The sequence below is a fragment of the Nomascus leucogenys genome, chromosome 15, assembly GCF_006542625.1.
Source record: "Nomascus leucogenys isolate Asia chromosome 15, Asia_NLE_v1, whole genome shotgun sequence".
Lineage (NCBI taxonomy): Eukaryota > Metazoa > Chordata > Mammalia > Primates > Hylobatidae > Nomascus > Nomascus leucogenys.
Window position 1 is genome coordinate 59468559 of NC_044395.1, and position 26673 is coordinate 59495231.

Consider the following 26673-nt stretch of genomic DNA (forward strand, 5'->3'; position numbering starts at 1 on the left):
TCCGGGGACTGTTGTGGGGTGGGGGGAGGGGGGAGGGACAGCATTAGGAGATATACCTAATGCTAAATGACGAGTTAATGGGTGCAGGAAATCAACATGGCACATGGATACATATGTAACAAACCTGCACATTGTGCACATGTACCCTAAAACCTAAAGTATAATAAAAAAAAAATTCAGTAAAAAAAAAAAAAAAAAAATAAGAGGTATTTGCTTTCTGACCTGTGGGGGTGTGCAGGCAAGAGAAAGACTGCATAGATAGTGCTGCCATTGTGTGTGTGTGTATATATATATATATATATATATATATATATATATATATATATGCTTGTGTGTGGAGGGTAAATTTTAGAAAGTATTTCGGGGCAAGGGCTTAAAGGGGACAATAATGAACTCTTTTCTTTTTCACTTCCTAAATTTTAGTTAGAATGAGAAGATACAGGATGACACATTCTGAGAAAAAAAGACTCAAGAAATGTAATGTAATCACAAGGTTAAGAGGTTAGAGCTGGAGACTGAGATCTGAAAGTCACTGAAGCACAGGTGGTAACTTGAAAATGTACAAATGGGTAAAATTCTCAGAGGTCTAAAATAGTAAGTCTTGGGGAATGGCTGGTTATCTCAGGCATTGTGTACAGGCTCTGTATGTGAATGTGTGTGTATGCACGAGAGGGAGAGGGAGGGAGGGAAGGAGGGGAAGCAAATGATTAATATTTGTAGAGTAACTATTATGAGTCAACACTGTCATAACAACCTGTAAGGTTGATATAAGCAGCAGGACAGCCCCATTTTACAGAAGAAAATGAAGATTCAGAGAGGTTAAGTTGTCCTTAGTCACACAATTAGGAAGTGGCAGAACTTGGCTTTAAACCCAGATTTCTGCCAATTAGTGCCCTTTCCACTATACTGTACTGCCTTAAATATACAGATGTTTTAGGATGATCTTTACAGACTCTGGGGCTTTCTTAGAATCAGCCAAGCTCCTCCTCCTCCTGAGAAGCCGCTCCTTAACATCCCTTCTCCTTCCTTTCCTTCCCTATCTGCCCCTGTACAATTGAGCCCTCTGTCCATTTCCAGTTCCAGTAAAGTTGCCTTAATAATAATGCCCTATATTTGTACAGTTCTATACTTCTATATCCAAATCCCTGGAAGTAAGTGGAAATGTCACAGAAATAGAAAGTAAATTAGCCAGTACACAGTCAATGAAACCCATGGACTGTGGGTTTACTCAGACGGCTGCTTTGCTTGGAATGATTTTCCATCTCTCTTTATCTTTTTTTTTCCCCACTTCCCCTTCCTTCCAAATTTTTCAGGTCTACAAGTGGCTGTTGGATTACCCTTTCTTCTTATCCTTTTAAGTCTCTATTTGATGCCACTGGGGATTTATTCTCCCTGCATTCAGGAGAAGGAGAATTTGGGGCCCAAGCCAACGATCTTTGGACATAGAGGTGCACCCATGGTAGGTCTGAGCATGATGAACATGGGTGAAAATAAGTATGTATGGGGTATGTGGTCAAGAGAAGAAAACTGAGAACCATGGGAGCCCCTGGAGAGAAAAAGTGATTGCATTAAGATGGCAAGAATAAAGAGTTCATTGTAAAGGTTGGACTTGAATCCAGGCCACCTAACTCCCAGTCCATTTCTCTTTACTGTGCCCAGTGACATTGTCTCAGATGAGCAGAGCCCCAGAATCGGCTTGGACGGAGGGTATACAGATTTTGAAAGGAGATCTGAGAGAGCCAAGCTCTGCTCCCCAAAATCCTACTGGGCTCTACCCCTACCACAAAAGGAATGCTGGGAGGAGAGACTCTGAGGCTTAGGGCCTGATGTCCTTTTCTTCTACAGTTGGGGCCTGAGAATACCATGATGTCCTTTGAGAAAGCTGTTGAACATGGGGCCCATGGATTGGAGACTGATACACGCTTAAGGTAAGAAAGCAGGGAACTGGGGTGAGGGGAGGAGGGGAGATAAGTTCAATGCTGTGAAAGAGAACCAGCCTGGCCTGAGGTGTAGAGACAGCAAGCCCTGGGGAGTTGTTCCTGTGTTCATATGGCATATGTGCACATACTACACAGATGAACCACATCTCACAAACCGCACCTCTGCGTCTCCATGTTTTCAATGACAGGGTTACAAATCAGACACACTGGATATAGTCTTCACACATGATTCAAATATGACCCCATTGCAAACCGTGCTTACCACTTCACTCTGTGTACTACCTTAGCAATTTATTTAACATTCCTTGAGCATTTGCTGTATTCCAGGCCTCCTTCTGAGTGCTTGGGAGATGCAAATGAATAAGATATAGTCATACCTAAAAGATGTTCCAGCTAGTGAAGGAGACATGGAATGTTTACAGATAACTACAGAATAAGGCCATTTGTGGCAAGAGCCTTCCAGAGAAAAATAAGTGCAATGGAACCTCAGTGGAGGAAAAGGTCGCTTCCTGTTGTGTGGGGAAAAAAAAAATCTATATGCTCAAAGTTGTGTTTGGGTTGAGCCTCGAAGGAAAAATACCATTTTACCAAGCAGAGATGGGGGAAGAAGAAAATTCCAGGGAATTCATTCTGAAAAGCTTTTGCTCTAAGACCCTATGAGGAGAATGAAAAGACAAGTGTCAGACTGGGAGACAATGTTTGTAAAACACATATCTGGCAAAAGACTTGTATCTAGGATATATAAACTTTCAAAACTCAACAGTAAAATGAAAACAAAAACAAACCAAACAATCCAATTAGAAAATGGGCGAAATACATGTGTAGATATGTCACTGAAGAGAATATACAGATAGCAAATAAGTACATGAGAAGATGTTCAACTGCATTAGCCTTTAGGAAAGTGCAAATTAAAACTAATACTACTCACCTATCGGAATGGCTAAATTAAAAAATAGCAAGAACAGTAAATGCTGGCAGACAAATTGAATCACTCATATGTTCCTGGTGGAAACATAAAATTCTATAGCCACTCCAAGTAAGTTTGGCAGTTACTTACAAAACTAAATACAGTCATATCTCACTTAATGATGAGCACACGTTCTGAGAAATGTGTTGTTAGGCAATTTTATCATTGTGTGACCATCATAGAGGATGGCATAGCCTACTATACACCTGGGCTATATGGTATGACCTGTTACTCTTCAGCTGCAAGCCTGTACAGCATATTACTGTACTGAATACTGCAGGCAATTGTAGAACAATGGTAGGTATTTGTGTATCTAAACATATCCAAACATAGGAAAAGTATGGTAAAAATAACAATATAAAAGATAAAACATGGTACACCTGTATAGGGCAATTACCATGAATGGAGCCTGCAGGACTGGAAGTTGCTCTGGGTGAGTCAGTGAGTGAGTGGTAAGTGAATGTGAAGGCCTAGGACATTATGTACACTACTGAAGACTTTATAAACACTGTACACTTAGATTGTGCTAAATTCATAAAAAAATTTTCTTCAATAATAAATTAACCCCAGCTTATTGTAACTTTTTGACTCTTGTGATAACACTTAGTGTAAGCACAAATACATTGTACAGCTGTACAAAAATATTTTCTTTCTTTGTAACCTTATTCTCTAAGCTGTTTTCTATTTTAATTTTTTTAAACTTTTTTGTTAGAAACTAAGACACAAGCACACACATTAGCCTAGGCTTACACAGGGTCAGGATCATTAATATCACCGTCTTCTACCTTCACATCTTGTCCCACTGCAGTGTCTGCAGGGATAATAACATGCATGGAGCGGTCATCTATGAAAACAATGCCTTCTAGAATACCTCCTGAAGGACAACCTGAGGCTGTTTTACATTTAATTTTTTAAATATATAATAGAATGTATATACTCTAAAATAACAGTAAAAAGTGTAGTGTAGTAAATATATAAACCAGTAACAGTTGTTTATTGTCATCATCAGGTATTATGTACTATCTGTAGTTGTATGTGCTATACTTTTATATGATTGGCTGTACAGGTTTGTTTACACAAGTATCACCATAAACATATGAGTAATGTACTGTGCTACAATATTATGGCTACAAAGTCACTAGGTGATAGGAAATTTTCAGCTCCATTATAATCTTATGGGGCCACTGTCATATATGAGGTCCGTTGTTGACTGAAATGTCATTATGTGGCACATTATGTACTTACCATGCACCCCAGAAATTGTACTCCTGGGCATTTATTCCAGAGAAAAGAAGACAATGTTCATATAGAAAAAAACTTTACATTAATTTTCATAGCTGTTTTATTTGTAATAGCCCAAATCTAGAAACAACCCAAATGTCCTTTAAGAGGTTTAATGATTAAATAAACTGTGTTCATCCATACTGTGGAATATTACCCAGCAATAAAAATGGGCTGGGCGCGGTGGCTCACGCTTGTAATCCCAGCACTTTGGGAGGCCGAGGCGGGCGGATCACGAGGTCAGGATATCGAGACCATGGTGAAACCCCGTCTCTACTAAAAAATACAAAAAATTAGCCGGGCGTGGTGGTGGGCGCCTGTAGTCCCAGCTACTCGGAGAGGCTGAGGCAGGAGAATGGCGTGAACCCGGGAGGCGGAGCTTGCAGTGAGCCGAGATGGCGTCACTGCACTCCAGCCTGGGCGACAGAGCGAGACTCTGTTTCAAAAAAAAAAAAAAAAAAAAAAAAAGAATGAACTATTGAAACATGCTGCTATTTGGATGGACCTCATGGGAATTAAGTTGAGTGAATAAAGCCAGTCTCAAAAGGTTATATACTGTATGATTCCATTTGAAGATCACATTCAAATGACAAAATTAAAGGGATGGAGAAAAATCAATGGTTTCCAGGGGTGAAGTAGGGAGAGAGGTGGCTCCCACTTTAAAAGGTAACACAGAACTCTTCTTATATATTTACTGTTCTGTATCTTGACTGTGGTGGTGGTGATATGTCTGCACATGTGATAAAATTAACAAAATATACAAATAAGTTCATGTAAACTAAATATAGAACTAAATATACAAATAAGTTCATGTAAAATGAATGAACTCTGAATGAGGTCATAGATTTTATCAATGTCAGTTTCCTTGTGATAGTATAGTATAGTTATGCAAGATGTTACTACTGGGGGAAATGGGCTAAGGGTATATAGGATCTCTCTGTATTATTTCTTACAAACCCATGTGAATCTACAGTCCTCTCAAAATAGAATTTAAAGAAAAGAATCTCGTCAGCTTTTTTAAGAAAAGATATAGACAAACTGATTCTAAAATCAGAAGATGATCCATTCTGACATTTTAAAACTTTTCTAGGCCCTATATCCTGCTCCAGTTTATGCCCCATGTCTTCACTTTCTTTTAAGCAACATTCCTCCAAAGAGTGGTCTGTACTGCTCTAGAGGTGCAAAAGTTTGTGTTAGTCTCCACCCTTCTAGGTTCTTTGGCTAGTCTACAAATTAAATTGGCATAAGACAGATTAACAGGAGAAAAATAATTTTAATTACGTATGTACACATGGGAGTCCCACAAAAATTTGGAACTCAAGGAAAAGGCCAGATGATTGAAGATTGTATGGTTTCCTGAGCTATAGAAAGGAATAGGGGCTATGTGGGGGCAGTGACAAATTGTGGGAAGAAGAGGGAAGAAAATGTGTGGTGAATAAAGGTTGTCTTATTATACAGATATAAGTCTCTTGATAATAAAATGATTTCAGAGCAGCTCTCTTATTGGTACAGATACTTTTACTAATGAAAATTTCCTTTATAAATACAAATTTCCTTTACAAAAGGGCAACTTTTCAGAGCTTCTCCTGTGTCTGCAGTTTCTCAAAATAACCAGCTCAAAATAATCAATATGCCAAAGATGTATATAGTGGGATGGCATCTTCTGGCCTCCTCAGTCATATTTTAGGGTGAGTGTCTTGAACTCCAACGTTGCCTTTCTTTGCCTTCTCTCAGTCCTCCCCTTTGTTTTGGATAACTTTTAATCCTTTTTGAGGCTATCCCAACCAGGCTTCTTCTACACCACTTCTCAGAGCTCTTACTAAGTTATCAGGGACCTCAAACTTCTTAAACATCATAGTAAATTTTCAGTTTTCATCTTAACCTCTCAGCATTTGAGTAGTCCTTCATTTTTGAAACACTTTCTTCATTTGGCAATTAGAATACCATACTCTCCTGATTTTCTTCCTACCTGGCTGTTTCCTATGTGACTTCTTTTGCTGGCTCCTTCTTCCCTTCTTGCCTTTAAAATGTTGGAATTTTTGAGATTTGTGATAAAATAGTTATAAAGGATGTTTGATCCCTACACCAAGTTCACCCCAAAGTGAATTTGATAGTGCTCATCCCACTTTATAAAATTGCAGCTATGTTCTTAAATGTGAAACAGGTTTATATGAAACCTTCATTTGAACATATTTTTGAGAAGCATTTGAAAAGGCAGAGACATTTTTTAAACCTAAAAAGCAAGTAATGTGAACAAGTTATTTGCATCTGAGTGAAAGCCTATGGGAGATCCTGAGAAGATCTATGCAAAATTTTTGGCTGCTATTATTCCCAGTCCTCTTATAAAAGTTCTAGCATAAAAGCCCAGCCAGCCATACACCTCTCTGGAGAACACTGAATTGAGTTTTCTGGGGATTGCAGAAACACACAGATCCTGAAGACATGTTGACCTCCTCATGCAGACCAATAGGAGAAATCTTGCCAACAGTCACTGGAAGTCCATAGAAGCTGAGTTAGATTGAAAGATCCCAATAAGCATGTTTGTGCCTATTGTTCTTATTCCCTCTCTGCTAACGCAGTCTCCACCTAACTTTTTAAGGGGAATAAATGTAAATGTCACACGTAACAAGTATGTGTGATAACTAGTTTCTGTTGGTATTTGCCTACCCTTTAGCATCCATGATGAACAAAATGTCAAAAATTTTAATGAAGATATGTCATGCCAAGCCATATGAGAACCTGAGGCAAAAGGAAAAAGCAGTAATAGTATCTTATCTTCATTTAAAATTTAATATTTTGTTTATAGTGGATTTTTGCATTGGTTTTGTCTTTTAAATATTGTATTAAAATAGTATTTATCTTGCTTATTAGTTTTTGGCACCCCTTTAAATTTTAGACCCATGGCAAGTGCACTATCATTTTGTTATTTGTTTTCTCCTTTCCTGCCTCCTTTTGGACTAATGGAGCATTTTTTAGAACTTTATCTCTACTGTTGGATTATTAGCTATACCTCTTTTTTTTTTAGTTGTTATGCTAGAGTTTACGATATGATCTTTAACTTATTTCTCCCTTTGAGTATTATACATTTTTGTGTAAAGCATACGTCTTTTATCAGTACACTAACATTTCATCTCTCTCATAGTATGACCTGGTGCTATCATGAACCTCATTATACATTGCTATTACTTTTTGCTTTAAATAGTTAATTGTTTTTAAAAAATGAGAAAAAAGTTTCTATATTTACTCATGTATTTATCATTTCTGGCACTATTTATTCTTTTGTGTAGATCCAAGTTTTGAATTGCATCAGTTTCCTTTTTGTCTAATAATTATTTTAATCTTTTTTACAGTAAAGGTATGCTGGAAATGAATTATTCTTCTTTTTGTTTGTATGAAATATTTTAATTTTCCCTTCATTTTTGAAGAATATTTTTGCTGCATATAGAATTCTAAGTTGACAGTTGTTTTCTTCAAGCATGTAAAAATTGTTATTTCCTAGTTTTCTGTCTTATGTTTTGATAAGAAATCTTCTGGATGCTTATCTGTATTCTCCTCCACATATGCCCACCCCTAGCCCCAGCTCCTTTTTTTTTTGTTTTTGTTTTTTTTTTTTTTTTTTTGCAGCAGCAGAGAAAGAGGTTTAGTGATAGAGTCATCAAATGAGGAAATAGGAGGAAACCTCAAATCCATCTCCCTGAGGAGTTTGGGGCTAGAGTTTTTAATGGTTTTGGAGTGGGCTGAAGTGTGCAGATCGTTGATTGGTCAAAGAGTACAGGGTGAAGTCAAGGGACAGGGAGATGAAGAAACTATATTCTCATGCTGATTCTGTTCCTCTGTGGGGGTCTTCAAACTGGTTCACATCAGCTGTTTTACTGGAATATGGGATCTGAAAAACATCTTAAGCAATTCTTAAACAAAAGCCTTGTGATTCTAATGTCAGAAATCGTATCTATAGATACACTGGGGATGCAAATGGTCAATGTCAAATGATTTTCCATTACAAGGAAGTGGTTCAAAATGAAGCCTGATTAATACTTAATTAGAGCTATATTTCTGTCCAGAATTCTTGTTAAGCCTGTGAGGATGGCTTCAGTACCCCCTCATCTTCTTTATCCCTCAATCCTGAAGTGTGTTCATTAAGGAGGAATTGGTCCATGACTGCTTTGGCTGATTCCTGCTGACAAGGGTCAAGGGGACCATAATTAGGATTTGAGGAATGAAACTGCTTTGTAGTAGCCTGTAAATGTTCTTGAGTGCCAGGTATAGGGTTCTGATTCTGCATGACAAAAATGTCAGTTCTTTTGTTACTAGTCCCTCTTGTCTGTTGTGAATAGAAAGAAGAGCAAGAGGACAATAATAAGAGTTTGTAAGGGGAACTAAAACCAGTTTCCCATTCCCTTAGGAAGCCAGCTAAAGAGATCATTTAAGGGGATCTGTGGTACACACCTCTCATAACCATTTAGCTTATTTGGAAATTTTTTCTATTCACAACAAGTGGTATTAGCTATTGCACAGATACCACTTGTTTTGCCAAAAGGAAATCTAATACAGTTTAATTATTCAGAACTGCCTGGGCCAAAGAGCTTAAACCATTATGCTTAACAGCCTTCTTTATTTCAGCATGTCAGCATACCACATTTTGGGTGTAGGCTTCTGAGCTCCAGCATCCCTATCTGAAGCTTCCCTAGAGGTTTCACACACTAAAAGCTGAGTTGCTGGGAAAACTGAGTTAATAGCTGAGTGGCAAAGGATCCCCGTAAACCAGTCTTCTGTTTCTGGAAATAGCCCAGTCCCATTAAACAGCTGTGTCTCATTTCAGGAGTTAGTATTGCAAATGAGCTTTCAAATGGAAGAAAAACAAATGTAATGTTTGGAGAAATCTATAAACCAGTTTCCTTAGTCTGGAGGGCAGTCAGTTGAGGTGTCTAGATGTTAGATTTGGCCGGGCATGGTGGCTCAAGCCTGTAATCCCAGCATTTTGGGAGGCCGAGGCAGGGAGATCACCTGAGGTCAGGAGTTTGAGACCAGCCTGGCCAACATGGTGAAACCCCATCTCTACTAAAAATACAAAAATTAGCTGGGCGTGGTGGTGGGCACTTGTAATCCCAGCTACTCGGGAGGCTGAGGCAGGAGAATCACTTGAACCTGGGAGGCAGAGGTTGCAGTGAACTGAGATGGCACCACTACACTCCAGCCTGGGTGACAGAGTAAGATTCTGTTTCAAAAAGAAAAAAAAAAAAAAGATGTTAGGCCCAAAGCATCTTCAGTTAATGTGGAAGCAGGCAGTGGCAATCTGACAGATTTTTCTTGCCTGTAGTTTATGTATTACAAGATATCCTTGCAGGAAAAAGATAGTAGCAATTCCACTGAGTCTAAGTGAGAAAAATGGAAAGAGAATTTGAAGACGTTAGTTTGGAGACTTTTAGCCAGGAAAGAATTCAGTATTCAGTTCAAATCTTCATGAAATTTTGAAAAAATTTTTAGTTTCACTTTTTGAAATGTTTTTTTCTGCCCCTCCCTTCTTTTTTAGGATTCCATTTACATATATATAATACTGCTTGATCATTGCCTTACAGGTCACTGATTCCCCATTCTTTTTTGTTTCAGTCTTCTTTCCATGCTTTCATTTGGATAGATTCTAATGCTACATCTTTAAATTCATTGTTCTTTGCATGATCTGCAATATCTGATCTGTTTTAAATTTCATGTGGTGAAATTTTCATTTCAGCTATTATGTTTTGTCTCTAAATTTCCATTTTTATACCTTGTATGTATATCTTCATTGTGTTCATGTTTTCCTTTACATACCTTGTTTACACCTTTATAATTTTGTTCTACACTGTTTAACACCCTTGTCTATGAATTCTGTCATCTCTTTCACTTTTGAGTTTGTCCCTGTTGAGTAATTCCTCTTCCACACGGTCACATTTTCCTGCTTATTTATATCTCTAGTAAGTTTTGATTACATGCTGGACTTGTAGTTTTACATTGTTGGGTGCTATATCTTGTATCCTTTAGGGTTGGTCATTTTCTAGCAGATAGTTGTTACTTCCAGACTAGTTTGGTCTTTTCTTTGGAGGCTTGTTTTTAAGCTCTTTTTTAGAGGATCTAAAGTGGCTCTAAGGCCGTTGTAGTTCTAAATTATCCCCCCCCCCCCCCCCAACTATTTTATTTTCTGAGACGGAGTTTCACTCTTGTTGCCCAGGCTGGAGTCCAATGGTGCGATTTTGTCTAACCATAACCTCTGCCTCCCAGGTTCAAGCGATTCTCCTGCCTCAGCCTCTCGAGTAGCTGGGACTACAGGCATGTACTACCATGCCTGGCTAATTTTTGTATTTTTAGTAGAGACGGGGTTTCACCATGTTGGCCAGGCTGGTCTCGATCTCGACCTCGTGATCCGCCCACCAAAGTGTTGGGATTACAGGAGTGAGCCACCACGCCCAGCCAATTATCCCCTTTTCTAAGGTGTGATCTTCTGGAGTCTCTAAAGAATGCCTATGTAATTACTGAGGACTCTCCTCTCTTGCTGGATGGAACTTGAATGATTCATACCCCTGTGCAAGCTCCGATTGTCTTAGAACTGTCTGGTAATATTTTCTTTTCTTAGAAGTTGTTCTTGCCAAGCTTCATAGTCTTACTCTGTACACATACAGATTGATATCTAGCCGTAGACTTACAGACTTTTGCATATTTTCTTGGAACTGTGTCTTTGTTTTTGCATAACTCTATCCTTTATGGGACTCTAGCCCACAAATTCTAGCTGTCTTGGCTCCCCCCTTACTCTAATCTCTTTCTTCTCATTTCAGCAAGACAGCTAGGTCCCTTTTAGGTTCCCCCACCCTGTACTGGAATTCAGTATTCACTTGGAGGAAAGAAGCCTGGGTGATGGAATTGCTTATGTCATTTTTTTATTGCTTTTCTCAGAGATTGTAATAATATTGTGCATCCTTTTGTCCATTAACTGAAAATAGTTATTTCCTTTATTTTGTCCAGTTTTCTAGTGGTTTATGGCAGAAGAGTAAGTTCCAAGCCTTATCTTCCTCATTATAGATGTTCTCTTCATAGATATTTTAATGAGAAAGGGAGAGATAATTTCATAAAATCAGAGATTCTCCAAAGCAAATTGCAGATAGAAGAACAAGGAGCTTACCTTATGATACTATCTGATGTGGAGAGTGTAGGACCAGAAATACTCAGTGTAGGCTGGGCATGGTGGCTCATACCTGTAATCCCAGCACTTTGGGAGGCTGAGGTGGGCGGATCACTTGAGGCTAGGAGTTCGAGACCAGCCTGGCTAACATGACAAAATCCTGTCTCTACTAAAAAATACAAAAATAAGCCAGGTGTGGTGGTGCCTGTCTGTAGTCTCAGCTACTCGAGAGGCTGAGGCAGGAGAATCACTTGTGTGATCACGGTTGTGGTGAGCCGAGATCATGCACTGCACTCCAGTCTGGGTGACAGAGCAAGACTCCGTCTCAAAAAAACAAAAAAACCAAGCAAACAAACAAAAAGAAATACTCAGTGCAGTGCCTAGCTGGGAAAGGATCAGAATAATACAGGAAAACTGTGTGGACGCCTGCTTAGTATGGTCCTGGAACCTGAGGACCTTGTATCATCCCTACCTCCATTCACTTTATTTTCAGGTCACTACTGTGCCTGCCGTTTTCCTAATGCCAGAAAGCCCCTGAATAGAGAAGCTATTCTTTCACCATCACTAATGTGATTATATATCATGAAAGATTGATCCCTAGAGCAGAAAAATATTGACATCAAAGTGTAAATGACTGATATATAGCCCTTTTCTAAGATTTGAGAGGGAGTAAGGAGCCCTAGTGACACTTGTGACCTTGAAGGACTTTCTAGGGAGCCTGTCTACCAAGGTAGCTAAATTCAGCCTATCTAACCCTGCCCTTCTTTTCTACCTCTGCCACAGTTATGATCATGTGCCTTTCCTCATGCATGACTTTGACCTGAGAAGAACAACCAATATCTGGGAAGTTCAGCCAGAATATGCCTTCAAGAACCCTGCCTTCTTCAATTGGGATTTCCTGTCGACTCTGAATGCAGGCAAATGGTTTGTAAAACCAGAGGTAAGACACATTCCCAAGTTCCACAAACCTGCATTGAATTTTTGTAAGAGATCATGTGCTGCTCCTGAAAATAAAGGCCATAGATGAAGATAGGCAAGTATCCACATGATTTCATCCCATTTTGGTAGCAGGACTATAGTATTGGCAGGAGGGCTTTTTCAGTAATGAAGTCAGTCTAATTGCTGCTTTCTACATTCACTAGGAAGTCTGAAGACAAACTTGTAGACTTACCCTTATCTCGTAATTTGTTTTTACCCAAATATTTCATAAGCTTTTACAGTATGGCCAACATGTACATAACATTTTCCTGGATGAGCAGACTAGGACATATATTTTTTATTTTTTCTGCTTGCCATTCAACAAATATTTTTTGAGCACCTAATGGTACAAGGCACATGGAATATAATGGTGAATAAACACACATCCAGCCTTAATGGAATTCACAGGCTAGTATAAGAAACAGACAGTTACTATACATTGTGATAAGTGCAAAACTAGAGTTAATTTCAGGTTGCTTCAGGAGCACACAAGAACAACTCCTAACTCAGACTGGGGAATGTGGATGGGAGATTCTGGAAGGAGATGTATAGACTAATAATGGATGTGGTACAGTATAAAGCATGTGCTGTGCAGTGTACAGTGTAATTTTGAGGCAAGTATGAATCGTTCCTCTGGAAGAAATTGGGGAATACTTTATGCACAGCTACCATTTGAGCTGAGGGAAGATCATTACCAAAGGAAAGCAAGGGCAGTAATGATGATGTGTTTCAGAGATTATCCTGGAGCAACAGGGTGTGTGTGTGTGTGTGTGTGTGTGTGTGTGTGTGTGTGTGTGTTGTGTGTGTGTGTGTGTGTAGGAGAGGGAGGGAAGGATAGAGGAAAGAAGAGAGGACGGAAGGAGAGGGGTAGGAAGTAGATGAGAGATAGATTGGGAGAATAATCTGGAAAATATGTTGATGAGGATTATGGCAATGCTTACATAACAAGTCAAAGAGTTTAGAATTATCCTTGAGTGTTTTTAAATGGGTAAAAAGTCAGAATTGCATTTGATAAAGGTCAAGCCTACTTTCTCAAGATAGATTAAAGAAAACAAAACAACCTATGTTTTCTAGCTTATTTTATGACTAGGAATTCATGTGACCTAGGTTCTGACCAATCAGATATACTCATTTGAGACTTTGATTTTGAAAATAAACATCTCAACAAGATAGATAGCAGGCATCCATATTGCTAGCACATGTGACAGCAGAGATAGCAAGGTGTGAGGGTCAGCTGTGGTAATAGCTCACTTATATGGTAGTAGTGTAATTAGGAAAAGAAATATTAAGGGATTTTTGATTGTGTACTGGTGGAATGGAATTTTATTTATGTTTGATGTTAATCCTGAGGGCCGTTTGATCATGTTTCATGTAAAAATAGGGAAAAGTGAAGAATTATGTACAGATGGACTTACCTACTGTGTCCATTTTGTGTTGCTATAAAGGAATACCTGAGACTGGGTAATTTATAAAGAAAAGAGGTTTATTTGACTCATGGTTCTACAAGCTCTACAAGCATGATACCAGCATCTGCTCGGCTTCTGGTGAGGAAGCTTTTACTCATGGCAGAAGGTGAAGGGGGAGCAAGGCATGTTATATGGCAAGAGAGGGAGCAAGAAAGAGAGAAGGAGGTACCAGGCTCCTTTAAACAACCAGCTCTTGCATGAACTAATAGAATGAGAAATCAGTCATTACTGAGGGGAGGGCACCAAATCATTCATAAGGGATCTGCCCCCATGACCCAAATACCTCTCATTAGGCCTCACTTCCAACATTGGAGGTCACATTTCAACATAAGATTAGGAAGGGACACATATCCAAACTGTATCATCTACTGAGACTCCACTTCAGATTCATTGTATTAATTAGTATTAATATAAGAAATAGCTGAAAGTGGATTTATTACTGTAGTTGCTCAGAATATTTGTCCTCATAGGAGTACATAGTCTATACATGCTATTTCCATATATGAAAATAATGTGATTACTCTGATATTCTAGGTTTCTGAGTATATGTAGCTTCTGCAATATGTCTCATACATAGACACATAAAAACTAGAGGTGCTCCATTAGGATGTATATATTGAATTAGTTAGCTATAGTTCATATTTTGGCAAAGGTGTGTTCTAGATGAAAAGCCTATTGTATCTGATGTATAATATAAGGCTGATAAAAGTCTTATTAGGATTCACAGAATTAAACTTACTCCTAAAATTGAGCCAAAGTTTCATCAGGCTGAGATGTTTGATGGAACAGTAGAGTTGATGAATTTTAATTAATAGATGCTTTTTCTTGGTCTTTATGGGAACTTAGTGGTCCTTACTGCTGAAAGACAACAGTTGTTTCTCATGTCAGTGGTCATGGTTAGCTACCATGTGGGAACCATGAATTTAATTTTTTTCATAATTCTAAGTACATTCAGAAACACTTAATACTTAATAACTTATTAAATAGCATCCTTATTTTTAGTTTTCTTTTTTTTATATTTATTTATTTATTTTTGAGACAGAGTCTTGCTCTGTAGCCCAGGCTGGAGTGCAGTGGCGTGATCTCGGCTCACTGCAAGGTCCGCCTCCTGGGTTCACGCTATTCTCCTGCCTCAGCCTCTCCGAGTAGCCAGGACTACAGGCACCTGCCACCACGCCCGGCTAATTTTTTTTGTATTTTTTAGTAGAGATGGGGTTTCACCGTGGTCTCTATCTCCTGACCTCGTGATCCGCCTGCCTCGGCCTCCCAAAGTGCTGGGATTACAGATGTGAGCCACTGCACCGGCCTTATTTTTGGTTTTCAAACATTTCTTCAAAACTGTCTGCAGTTTTGAATGTTTGGGTTAGTTGTAAGTGATAGGGTTGCTTCTGTTATTGTAATGACTTTTGGTGGGCATTTTTTAGGATTAATAGCTCTGTTTTAGCATGTTTAGGGTGTTTAGGTGCTTTGCTTGTAGCATTTAGTTATCCTATTTCAATGGCTACTGAAGAGCATCCTGAAACCTGGGGTTTAAATATGGTTATCTGGAGACTTTAGGTTTGATCGTGGAGCTTTCTTGGCTTTCATGCTGTATGGTTAGAAGGTAGTTGAAATGGTGTTATCATGTGATTTAAAAGATTTGGAGATTTGGGTAGTTTTTTCCATAGTGAAAAAATTAGTAAAGATTATTCTGATGATCCTTTATTGGTTGGGTATGATTATTGATTGATCATGGTGGTGAATTGGTCATTATTTATTAATGTATACATTAGTCTTGAGATTATTGTGAAAATCAAGTAGTTAATCTTATAACAAAATAAGAATAGATACAGACATTCTGGGAGTTGATACTGGAAGCTAAACTGAATTCCTGTTTCTTTAGCCCAACCAATACTTCCGTGGAACATTGTTATATCCTTTTGTGAAAGTATAATTATAGAAATGATAAAAATATAATTCTCATGCAGATACATAGTTGACATGAGTACAAGTTTTATTTGTCACATTAATGAAGGAACAAGCAGGATAACAAAACCCACTCAAAGGAGAAATGACAGCAAGATATTCAGCTAGAAAATACTAGCACTCATCCCTTCCACAAAGACAGCCAAAACAATAGATAAAAAAAACATATTTTAATGAAAATAAAGGACAGCACCAGAGTGCATCAAAGGAGTAACAGAAACCCTGGTGAGCGCAGAAACTCAGGAGACCCACATAGAGAATGGAAGGAAACAACAGGACCCTGCCACCTCATCCCCCAGCTGAGATCAGCCGGGAACCAGGAGGAACTTCTCTCTATGGTGAAAAGCTAGGCAAGAGGATCCTAGCAGCCCCCAGCAACACCTTGGACCCCTATTGGGGTCTGCAGTCCTCACAGGCCCTAAGCCCAGCTGGGGTAGCTACCTAGAGGCCATACAACTGTGTTCCCCTCAGAGAAGTAGCCAGCTGTGCCTGCCCCGTGGCCTACATGGCTACTGTGCAATGCCATCCTGGAACTACTCACATCTTGCTCCAGAGGTGAGTAGCCACAGCACCCCTTCATCCCTTACGCTAAACTGCTGGGGAACCACCCCAACAGAGTGGCCTAACATCCCCAGGCCAAGCAACTGTTACACCTTTCCCTGTGGAGCCAAGCAGCAGATAGAACTGTTTCATTTACCCCTCCCCCTGTACCTTTGGGCTAGAGATGGAGCTGTGTACCCTTTCCTGGGGATATGGTGCTTTGGCAGAACAGCTCCATCTACCTCTTTCAGACTTGGCTATGCCCTGCCACTGGGGTCCTGAGTTGAAACTGTGCACTGCCCTCTCAAGGAAAAAGTACTTTGTCAGAGCCCTGTGTGGCAGGGAAATGGTGCCTGGGCTGCTCAGAACAGTCAGGCCCCCAAGGCCTGAGTAGAGTGGCACATCAACCCTTGGAGAATCAATGTTTTGACTGAGCTGAGCAACTCACATTCCATGGCTGAGCTAACATAGTACCCTTCATCCCAGGGAAACAAACCAGTGTCTGAGCAGAGATACCTGACCCTACAGGCCAAACAATTGTAGTACCCTGCTTCCCTGGAGCTGGACTAGCTCCCTAGAGTCTAAGCTGCTGAGATAGTGCCATCCCTAAGGAATGGAGTCACATTGTGCTGCTTCTTTCCCCCCAGGACCCAAACACCAGCCATACTGGGGTACTTGCTGCTGCACTTGGCCTCACAGAGTCTGGGATACTGCTGAATCCTACCATCTTAGAGTCTAGTGTTGCCACTACATGGTGCCTCATCCCCAGGCACCCAAGCTGCCACTGAGCCCTGTTGGCTCAAGCTCCCAAATTATAGCCATTCCCTGTGCCCTAGGCTTAAACCTCCAGAACACACCTTCTTCCTTAGAGTCAGGCCAGGGCTGTTCCCTGCCTAGCAAGAGTAGAGTCACAGCTACAGCCTAACTCCCTGGACTCAAGCTGCTAAGGGGTTAGAGTCTGATGGTGTGGGCAACCTATGTCCAACCCTGCCACAGAGAGTGAAAGGTTCACAGAGAGGGCAAATAGGTTTGTGAGACTCTGATCCTAGGACTCTGCCAATCTAAACATTTGCACCTGGAATCCAGCACCATGGCAGTTGATTGTAGGCCATGTCAGACCTGACACCAAGAGGGATCCCCTCAGTGAAGTCTCCTCATTGTAGAGAAAACAAGAATTGGAGAACCCCAAAAGCCTTTGTGGACCAAGGACATTAACAACATACACCTCTGCTGTTGTGACAACAAATTTCCACACCCCTAAGCCACTGAGATGCCCACAGTTATTGCTAATGTTGAATGCAGCCAAAGAAGCTGCACAGAGACTATACCACTGCACCTACCCAGGAACAAAGTCACCACACCCTTCTCAACTAGTGCACTAAGACCCAACTGCAGGTGAAAATCTTTCTCTAGAAAAGCCACTCTAGAAAGTTTGGAAGAGGTGATTATTCCACCAGATGCATAGACATTAGCACAGGGACACAAGAAATGAAAAAGCAAGGAAATATGACACCACCAAAGGAACATAACTCTAGTAACAGACCTGAATGAAAAGGAAATAAATGAATTGCTGGAAAAGGAATTCAAAATAATTACCTTAAGGAAACTCCATGAGATACAAAAAAACAGATAATTCAACAAAATTAGGAAAACAATTCATGATGTCAATGATAAATTCAACAAAAACATAGATACAGTAAAAAAGAACCAGCCGGATGTGGTGGCTCATGCCTGTGATCCTAGTACTTTTGGAGGCCAAGGCAGGTGATCACCTGAGGTCAGGAGTTGGAGACCAGCCTGACCAATATAGTGAAACCCTGTCTTTACTAAAAAACACAGAAATTAGCCAGGTGTGGTGGCATGCACCTGTAGTCCCAGCTACTTGGAAGGCTGAGACAGGAGAATTGCTTGAACCCAGGAGGTGGAGGTTGCAGTGAGTCAAGATCACAACACTGCACTCCAGCCTGGGCTACAAAGCAAGATTCCGTCTCAAAAAAAAAATAAAAATAAAAAAAACCAAATGGACACCCTTGCAGCTGAATAATTCAAGTACCAAAATAAAACAATATAGTCCAGAGCCTCAACAAGAGACTTGTTTTAGCAGAAGAATCTCTGAGCTTGATGAGTCATTTGAAAATTACCCAGATAGAAGAGAAAAAAAGAAATGAGAATGAAAAAGAATAAAGAAGCCTACAAAAAAGGACACTATTAAGCAAACAAATTTTCATATTGTAGATGTTCCTGAGGGAAAGAGTTGGAAAAAGCCATAGAAACACTATTTAATGAAACAATAGCTTAAAACTTCCCAAATCTGGGGAGAGGGGTGGTCATCCAGACCTAAGAAGCTCAAAGGTTCCCAAATAGATTCAATCCCAAAAGGTCCACACCAAGGCATATTTTATCAAATTGTCAAAAGTCAAAGACAAATAATTCTAAAAAGAGCAAGAGAAAATCATCAAGTCACATATAAGGGAATTCTCATTAGACTGACAGCTGAAACTGTCCAGACCAGGAGAGAGTAGAATGAGGTATTCAAAGTACTGAAAGAAAAAATATTGGCAGCCAAGAATATTTGACTCAGCAATCTATCCTTCAGAAATGAGGGAGAAAGTCTTTCCCAGACAGGCAAAAACTGGGGAATGCAAAACCACTAGACTAGCCCTACAAGAAATATTCAAGGGATCCCTGTATCTAGAAGCAAAAAGGTGATAATCATCATTATGAAAACACGCAAAAGCATAAAACTCATCAGTAGAGCAGATATGCAAAGGAGAGAGAAAAAAATCAAACCTTTTATACTACAGAAGACCATCAAATTGAAATGAAAAACAAGAAGAAACAAAGAATATACAAAACAAACATAATACAATTAAGAAAATGACCACAGCAAGTCATCACCTATTACAATAACCTTGAATGTAAACCAATTAGTCACTTGAATGATAGACTGCCTGAATGAATAAAGGAAATGACTCAACTATATGCTGCCTACAAAAAACTGACTTTGCCTGTAAAGACACATACAGACAGAAAGTGAAGGGATAGATATTCCATGCAAACAGAAATCAAAAGCAAGCAGGAATAGCTATATTTACATCAGATAAAACAGACTTTAGTTCCAAAACTATAGAAAGACAAAGAAGGTCATTATGAAATAATAAAGGGATCAATTCACCAAGAAGATGTAACAATTATAAATATACATGCACTCAACACCAAAGCACCCAGACATATAAAGCAAATATTATTATATTTAAAGGGGGAGAAAGATTCCAATGCAGTAAATGTTGGTGACTTTAACATCCTACTATGAGCATTGAACAGATCATCCAGACAAAAGATCAACATTGGATTGAAACTGTACTTGGACCAAATGGACCTAACAGACAATTACAGAATATTTCATAAAATAGCTATGGAATACACATTCTCTTCATCAGCACATGGAACATTCTCCAGGACAGACCATGTGTAAGGCCACAAAACAAATCTCAACAAATTTAAAATAATTGAAATCATATTAAGTATCTTTTCTGACCACAATGGAATAAAACTAGATATCAATGAGAGGAACTTTCAAAACTGTACAAATATATACACCACAAAATACTATGCACTTATAAAAAAGTGAAATCATGTCTTTCAACATGATGCAGCTGGAGACCATTATCCTAAGTGAATTAATACAGGCTCAGAAAACCAAATACTGCATGTTCTCACTTATAAGTGGGAGCTAAATATTGGATATACATGAACATAAAGATGGCAACAATAGAAAATTGGGACTACTAGAGGAGGAAGGGGGCCAGGGTTGAAAAACTATTAGGTACTAAGCTTAGTACCTGAGTGATGGGTTCATTCATACCTCAAATCTCAGCATCATGCAATACACCCAGGTAACAAACCTGCACATGTACCCACTGAATCTAAAATAAAAGTTAAAAAAATAAATTTTATTGGCTCAAATAAAAGAGAATGTAAAAATCAGATAATACTGTGTTTATAAGATTTTATGTCAAAATTAAGCTTTACAAATAAGATGTTATACTTTTTTAAAAACTGTACAAATATATGGAAATTAAACAACATGCTTCTGAATGATCAGTGGGTTAATGAGGAACTTAAGGAAATTTAAAAAACTTTTGAAATGAATGAAAATAGAAACACAACATACCAAACCCTATGGGATATAGCAAAAGTGGTGTTAAGAGTGAAGTTTACAGCAATAAATGCCTACATCAAAAAAGTAGAAAGATTTCAAATAAACAACATAATCATGTATCTCAAGGTGTCCCCTTGAGTTTTTTAACTCTCAGACTTGTCCACACTAATCCTCCAGGAATTTGTCAATGATGGTTCAAGTTTTCCTACCCCAGCACTGGTTTCCTTAGTGGTTTCCATTTATTAGGCTCATTCTGGTAAGATAGGATTCATCTCCTTTCACCTGTGTCTCCAATTTTCTGGGCAGCAGTTTGCCCTGTGTCCTCACCTCTATTACATATCCAAGAAGAGTTGTTGATTTTTCATTCTGTTCAACTTTTTACTTGTTGTTAGGATGGAGTGACAGCTTCCAAGCTCCTTACATGTGGAACCAGAAACCAGAAGTCTATTTGGTTATTTTTTGAATCAATATAGTAATGTTCATATGAGCTGTAATTTGATAATGTGCGATAGAACCTTTTGAGGCTTCTAAAAACAATTTGTCTGTAGTACATTTCCTCTTGTGGTCCTTTTTGCAAAGTAGCTTCCTAATTTTTTTTTTTTTTTTTTTTTTTGAGATGGAGTCTCGGTCCGTTGCCAGGCTGGAGTGCAGTGGCATGATCTCAGCTCACTGCAACCTCCGCTTACCGGCTTCAAGCGATTCTCCTGCCTCAGCCTCTCGAGTAGCTGGGACTACAAGCACACACCACCATGCCCAGCTAATTTTTGTATTTTTAGTAGAGACAGGGTTTCACCATGTTGGCCAGGATGGTCTCGATCTCTTGACCTTGTGATCTGCCCGCCTTGGCCCCCCAAAGTGCTGGGATTACAGGTGTGAACCACCTTGCCAGCTTCTAATATTTAAATTTATAGGGGAGAGGTCATGAGTTTGAGACCAGCCTAGCTAACATGGTGAAACCCTGTCTCTGCTAAAAATATAAAAAAAAAAAATTAGCTGGGCTTGGTGATGGGTGCCTATAATCCCAGCTACTCAGGAGGCTGACGCAGAATTGCTTGAACCTGGGAGGTGGAGGTTGTAGTGAGCTGAGACTGTGCCATTGTACTCCAGCCTGGGCAATAAGAACAAAACTCAAGAAAAATAAACATTAAAAATAAATAAATGTATAGGGAAAGTGCCATAGAGAAGAAAGAGATGTTCTTCTGACAATGGTCTCAAAGTAATAGTTTTATGTTGGGACATGGAAAAAGACAGGATTGTTAGATACTCCCACTACTTAAGTGGTTGTAGTACTCTGGTGATCTGATTTTTTAATAGTAATGCAATTAATGGTAGATGTGGTGGTGCCCATATCAACAAGAAAATTGTATTGTTAGCCGGGCATGGTGGCTCACGCCTGCAATCCCAGCACTTGGGAGGCCGAGATGGGTGGATCACGAGGTCAGGAGTTCAAGATCAGCCTGGCCAATGTGGTGAAACCCTGTCTCTAGTAAAAATACAACAATGAGCTGGGCGTCATGATGCATGCCTGTAATCCCAGCTACTTGGGAGGCTGAGACAGGAGAATCACTTGAACCTGGGAGGCAGAGGTTGCAGTGAGCTGAGATTGCACCCCTGCACTCCAGCCTGGGTGACAGAACAAGACTCCGTCTCAAAAAAAAAAAAAAAAGTTGTATTGTTCACATGTAGTTACAGTTAGTTCTTACCAGAATTGTCTATTCAGTGGAATGTTTCCTTGATGTGGCATCATTGGACAGGTTTGATTGTCCTTCTATTTCTTTCTTTTTTTATTTATTTTTTATTTTTGAGACGGAGTTTCACTCTTGTTGCCCAGGCTGGAGTACAATGATGCGATCTTGGCTCACCGTAACCTCCGCCTCCCGGTTCAAGCGATTCTTCTGCCTCAGCCCCCCGAGTAGCTGGGATTACAGGCATGTGCCACCACACCCGGCTAATTTTTGTATTTTTAGTAGAGACAGGGTTTCTCCATGTTGGTCAGGCTGGTCTCAAACTCCTGACCTCAGGTGATTCGCCTGTCTCGGCCTTCCAAAGTGCTGGGATTACAGGCGTGAGCCACCGTGCCCGGCCTTGTCTTTCTATTTCTTAACCAATATTATACACTGGCTCTTCCAATAACCTTTCTTCTTTTAATATGTCTACACAGAGGCACAGAGAACAGAGGACCTTTTAATCTTATTTTTATTTGAGGAACCAGATGTTTCGTCTGGAGGACCAGAAATTTATTTTCATTTCTAGCTTGTTACTTCTTGTGGCTTTTTGAAAACATTCAATCACATGTTGGATATAGTCTAAACAGGCATTTTTCCATTCCAGGTTATTTTTCTGATTAAGTCTAAAGAGGCACAATGTACTTCAGCTGTTAGCCCTATCCCCATAATACTATTTAAAGTTTACTGGAGTCTAGTTTTAAACTCTTATATTGATTAAATATTTACCATCTTTGCTATTTTGAATTTTTGGTCTTGTGTTGGTCTTTCCCATAAATTCTTTTAACAATTTTTCTCACAAGAAGGTTTAACAGTTAAGTGAACCAGTTGGTTTAGGTCTGGTAGTAGCTAAGAAAATCTTGAATTCTGAAGCATATTTCTATTGTCATGAGAATTAAGAAAACCATTAGTTATAGCTTTCAATCAGATCTAAACCATGGTTTAGATCTGCCTTCTGGCCTAGCAATGATCTGCCTTCTGGCTTAGCAATTTTCTGGAGATACTGTGCAATGTGATTGTTTCTTTCCTGAGAAAAATGTTAACAAAGGCAGCTTATTTAGGTGAAACCAAGAAGAAGAAGAAATAGGAGAGGTGTGAAAGAGAATGAAGATAAAGTTGTGTAGAGAAAAAGAGAGATTACTTGAGTCTTAAGAAAATGTGACTTCTTCCTTCTACTGCTTCCTTCTCCTGGGAGGTAGCCTTTTACACTGCCTTCACTCAAATGATCTAAAAAATGGCAAGTGATTATCAAAGTTGCCATCTATTAAATTTAATGTAGCAAACATATGTGTGTTCTCCCATGTGTTAGGTGAAATGCTGTGCATTTCAAAGAATATATGACAGTTCCCACCAAGAGGGAGTTACATACACTCCAGTAGAGTCAGTAGAGAGTGAAGGAACTAATGTGAATTGTATACTTTTCTATCTATGTACCAGACATACTCCCAGACCCTGTAAATATTTTTATCATATTTAATCTTCAAAATAATCCTAAGAAATATATAGGTTATTCTTTCTCTCCTCTATTTTATAATTTGGGCAATGATGACTTGGAGAATTTAAATGGTTTTATTACCAAGGTTGCATAGCAAGAAGCATAGTGAGCCAGGATTGAACTTTAATGTACTAAGACATGTCCAAATTCTAATTCTGAAAATTTGTCTCTAATTGTATATTTATAAATAGTGGTTAATAATTTTAGTTTCTTCTCATGCTTAGCTATTTTTACATATATTAGCTATATATGAATGAGACATACAGTTACAGAGCCATAAAAATGGGCCATTGGGCTTTAAAGCCATTGAAGTCTCTTTTTTAATTTTTTTTAGAGATAGGGCCTCACTCTATTGCCCAGGGCCTCACTCTATTGCCCAGGCTGTAGTGCAGTGGCATGATCATAGCTCACTTGCAGCCTCAAACTCCTGGGCTCAAGTAATCCTTCTGCCTTAGCCTCCCTAGTAGCTAGGACTACAGGCATGTATCACCACACCCAGCTATTTTAAAATTTTTTTGTAGAGACAAGGGTCTCACTATGTTGCCCAGGCTGGCCTCAAACTCTTGGCCTCAAGTGATCCTCTTGCCTCAGCCTGCTGGGATTAAAGGCATGACCACAGCACCAGCCTTGAAGTCTCTTTAGTTCAGGAAGATTAAAGGAAAGCTTCATGAGGGAAATAGCATTTGAAGGGTAGGATTTTAACAAGTGGATATGGCAAGGAAGTCAAGGGAGGGGTAGAGCTGGTATTAAATTCAGTTGAAGCCAAAGCATGTGTTCTTCCTATTACACAAAACTAGAATAGCAAGAGCCCATGTGGCAAGCCAGCATGACTGAAAAGGGATGTATTATCTTGAGTTATGGGAGAAAAGGCTGGAAAGGAAGGCCAGGATAAGAACATTACCCTCAGTGCAAATACAACAGGTTGTAGGATATAGAAGAGACCATTCCAAACACTGTAATTATTGATGATGGTTACATTTTATTTCTCTCCTTGTCACCTGTTATCTAGGACTAGTATTTCAGAGGGCCTGGTGGATTGAATGATAGTGGAGCAACTGAGGTAGAGCTGGATGTGTGGCTACATAGTAGGAGAACTGGAAAGTGCTTTTGATGTATTTCTTGATGTATTTATTTCTAGCTCAGGCCATTTTACAATATGAAACCTCTATCAGACGCATATACAGAAAGAGCAAGAAATCAGTCAATTCCAACACTAGCTGATTTATTGACACTTGCAGAGAAGGAAAGAAAATTTGTGATATTTGATCTTCATGGCCCTCCACCAAAACATCCTCTCAGACACACATTTGTCCGCCAAGTAGTAAGTGTGATCTTTGCCTCTAAAATCAAGCAACATCTGGTATGTCTGTCTCCGTATTTATGACACAGGTTGGGAGGTGGGTAGCATGTCCTAGTGTGTCCGGAATTGGTGGGTTCTTGGTCTCACTGACTTCAAGAATGAAGCCGTGGACCCTTGCAGTGAGTGTTACAGCTCTTAAGGTGGTGCGTCTGGAGTTCGTTCCTTCTGATGTTCGGATGTGTTCGGAGTTTCTTCCTTCTGGTGGGTTGGTGGTTTCGCTGGCTCAGGAGTGAAGCTGCAGACCTTCGCGGTGAGTGTTACAGCTCATAAAAGCAGTGTGGACCCAAAGAGTGAGCAGTAGCAAGATTTATTGCAAAGAGTGAAAGAGCAAAGCTTCCACAATGTGGAAGGGGACCCGAGCGGGTTGCCACTGCTGGCTGGGGCAGCCTGCTTTTATTCTCTTATCTGGCCCCACCCACATCCTGCTGATTGGTAGAGCCGAGTGGTCTGTTTTGACAGGGCGCTGATTGGTGCGTTTACAATCCCTGAGCTAGACATAAAGGTTCTCCAGGTCCCCATCAGATCAGTTAGATACAGAGTATCGACACAAAGGTTCTCCAAGGCCCCACCAGAGCAGCTAGATACAGAGTGTCGATTGGTGCATTCACAAACCTCGAGCTAGACACAGGGTGCTGATTGGTGTGTTTACAAACCTCGAGCTAGATACAGAATGCCGATTGGTGGATTTACAATCCTTGAGCTAGACATAAAGGTTCTCCAAGGCCCCACCAGCGCAGCTAGATACAGTGTCAGTTGGTGTATTCACAAACCTCGAGCTAGACACAGGGTGCTGATTGGTGTATTTACAAACCTTGAGCTAGATACAGAGTGCCGAATGGTGTATTTACAATCCTTGAGCTAGACATAAAGGTTTTCCAAGGCCCCACCAGAGTAGCTAGATACAGAGTGTCGATTGGTGCATTCACAGACCCTGAGCTAGACACAGGATGCTGGTGTATATTTACAATCCCTGAGCTAGACATAAATGTTCTCCACATCTCCACCAGACTCAGGAGCCCAGCTGGCTTCACCCAATGGATCCTGCACCGGGGCTGCAGGTGGAGCTGCCTGCCAGTCCCGTGCCGTGCACTCGCACTCCTCAGCCCTTGGGTGGCCGATGGGACTGGGTGCCGTGGAGCAGGGGGTGGCGCTCGTCGGGGAGGCTCAGGCTGCACAGGAGCCCATGGAGGCCGGGGGAAGGCTCAGGCATGGCGGGCTGCAGTTCCAAGGCCTGCCCTGTGGGAAGGCAGCTGAGGCCTGGCGAGAAATCGAGCACAGCACCGGTGGGCTGGCACTGCTGGGGGACCCAGTACACCCTCCGAAGCCGCTGGCCCGGGTGCTAAGTCTCTCATTGCCCGGGGTCGGCAGGGCCGGCTGGCTGCTGCGAGTGTGGGGCTCACCAAGCCCACACCCATCCGGAACTCCAGCTGGCCCTCAAGCGCTGCACACAGCCCCGGTTCCCACTCGCACCTCTCCCTCCACACTTCCCTGCAAGCTGAGGGAGCCGGCTCCTGCCTTGGCCAGCCCAGAAAGGGGCTCCCACAGTGCAGCAGTGGGCTGAAGGGCTCCTCAAGTGCCGCCAAAGTAGGAGCCCAGGCAGAGGAGGCGAGGGCTGTGAGGGCTGCCAGCATGCTGGCGCCTCTCA

The 26673-nt window shown here is 40.4% G+C and overlaps 1 protein-coding gene across 1 annotated transcript in view; it reads left to right on the top strand.

Moving 5' to 3' along the window:
* The window catches only part of GDPD4 (glycerophosphodiester phosphodiesterase domain containing 4), a 73001-nt gene that overhangs the window by 17603 nt on the left and 28725 nt on the right, over window positions 1–26673 (top strand). The window contains 5 exon segments of the mRNA XM_004090612.2: window positions 424–501; window positions 1314–1459; window positions 1846–1928; window positions 12122–12278; window positions 24807–25028. Coding sequence (XP_004090660.2) covers window positions 424–501; window positions 1314–1459; window positions 1846–1928; window positions 12122–12278; window positions 24807–25028 — 686 coding nt within the window.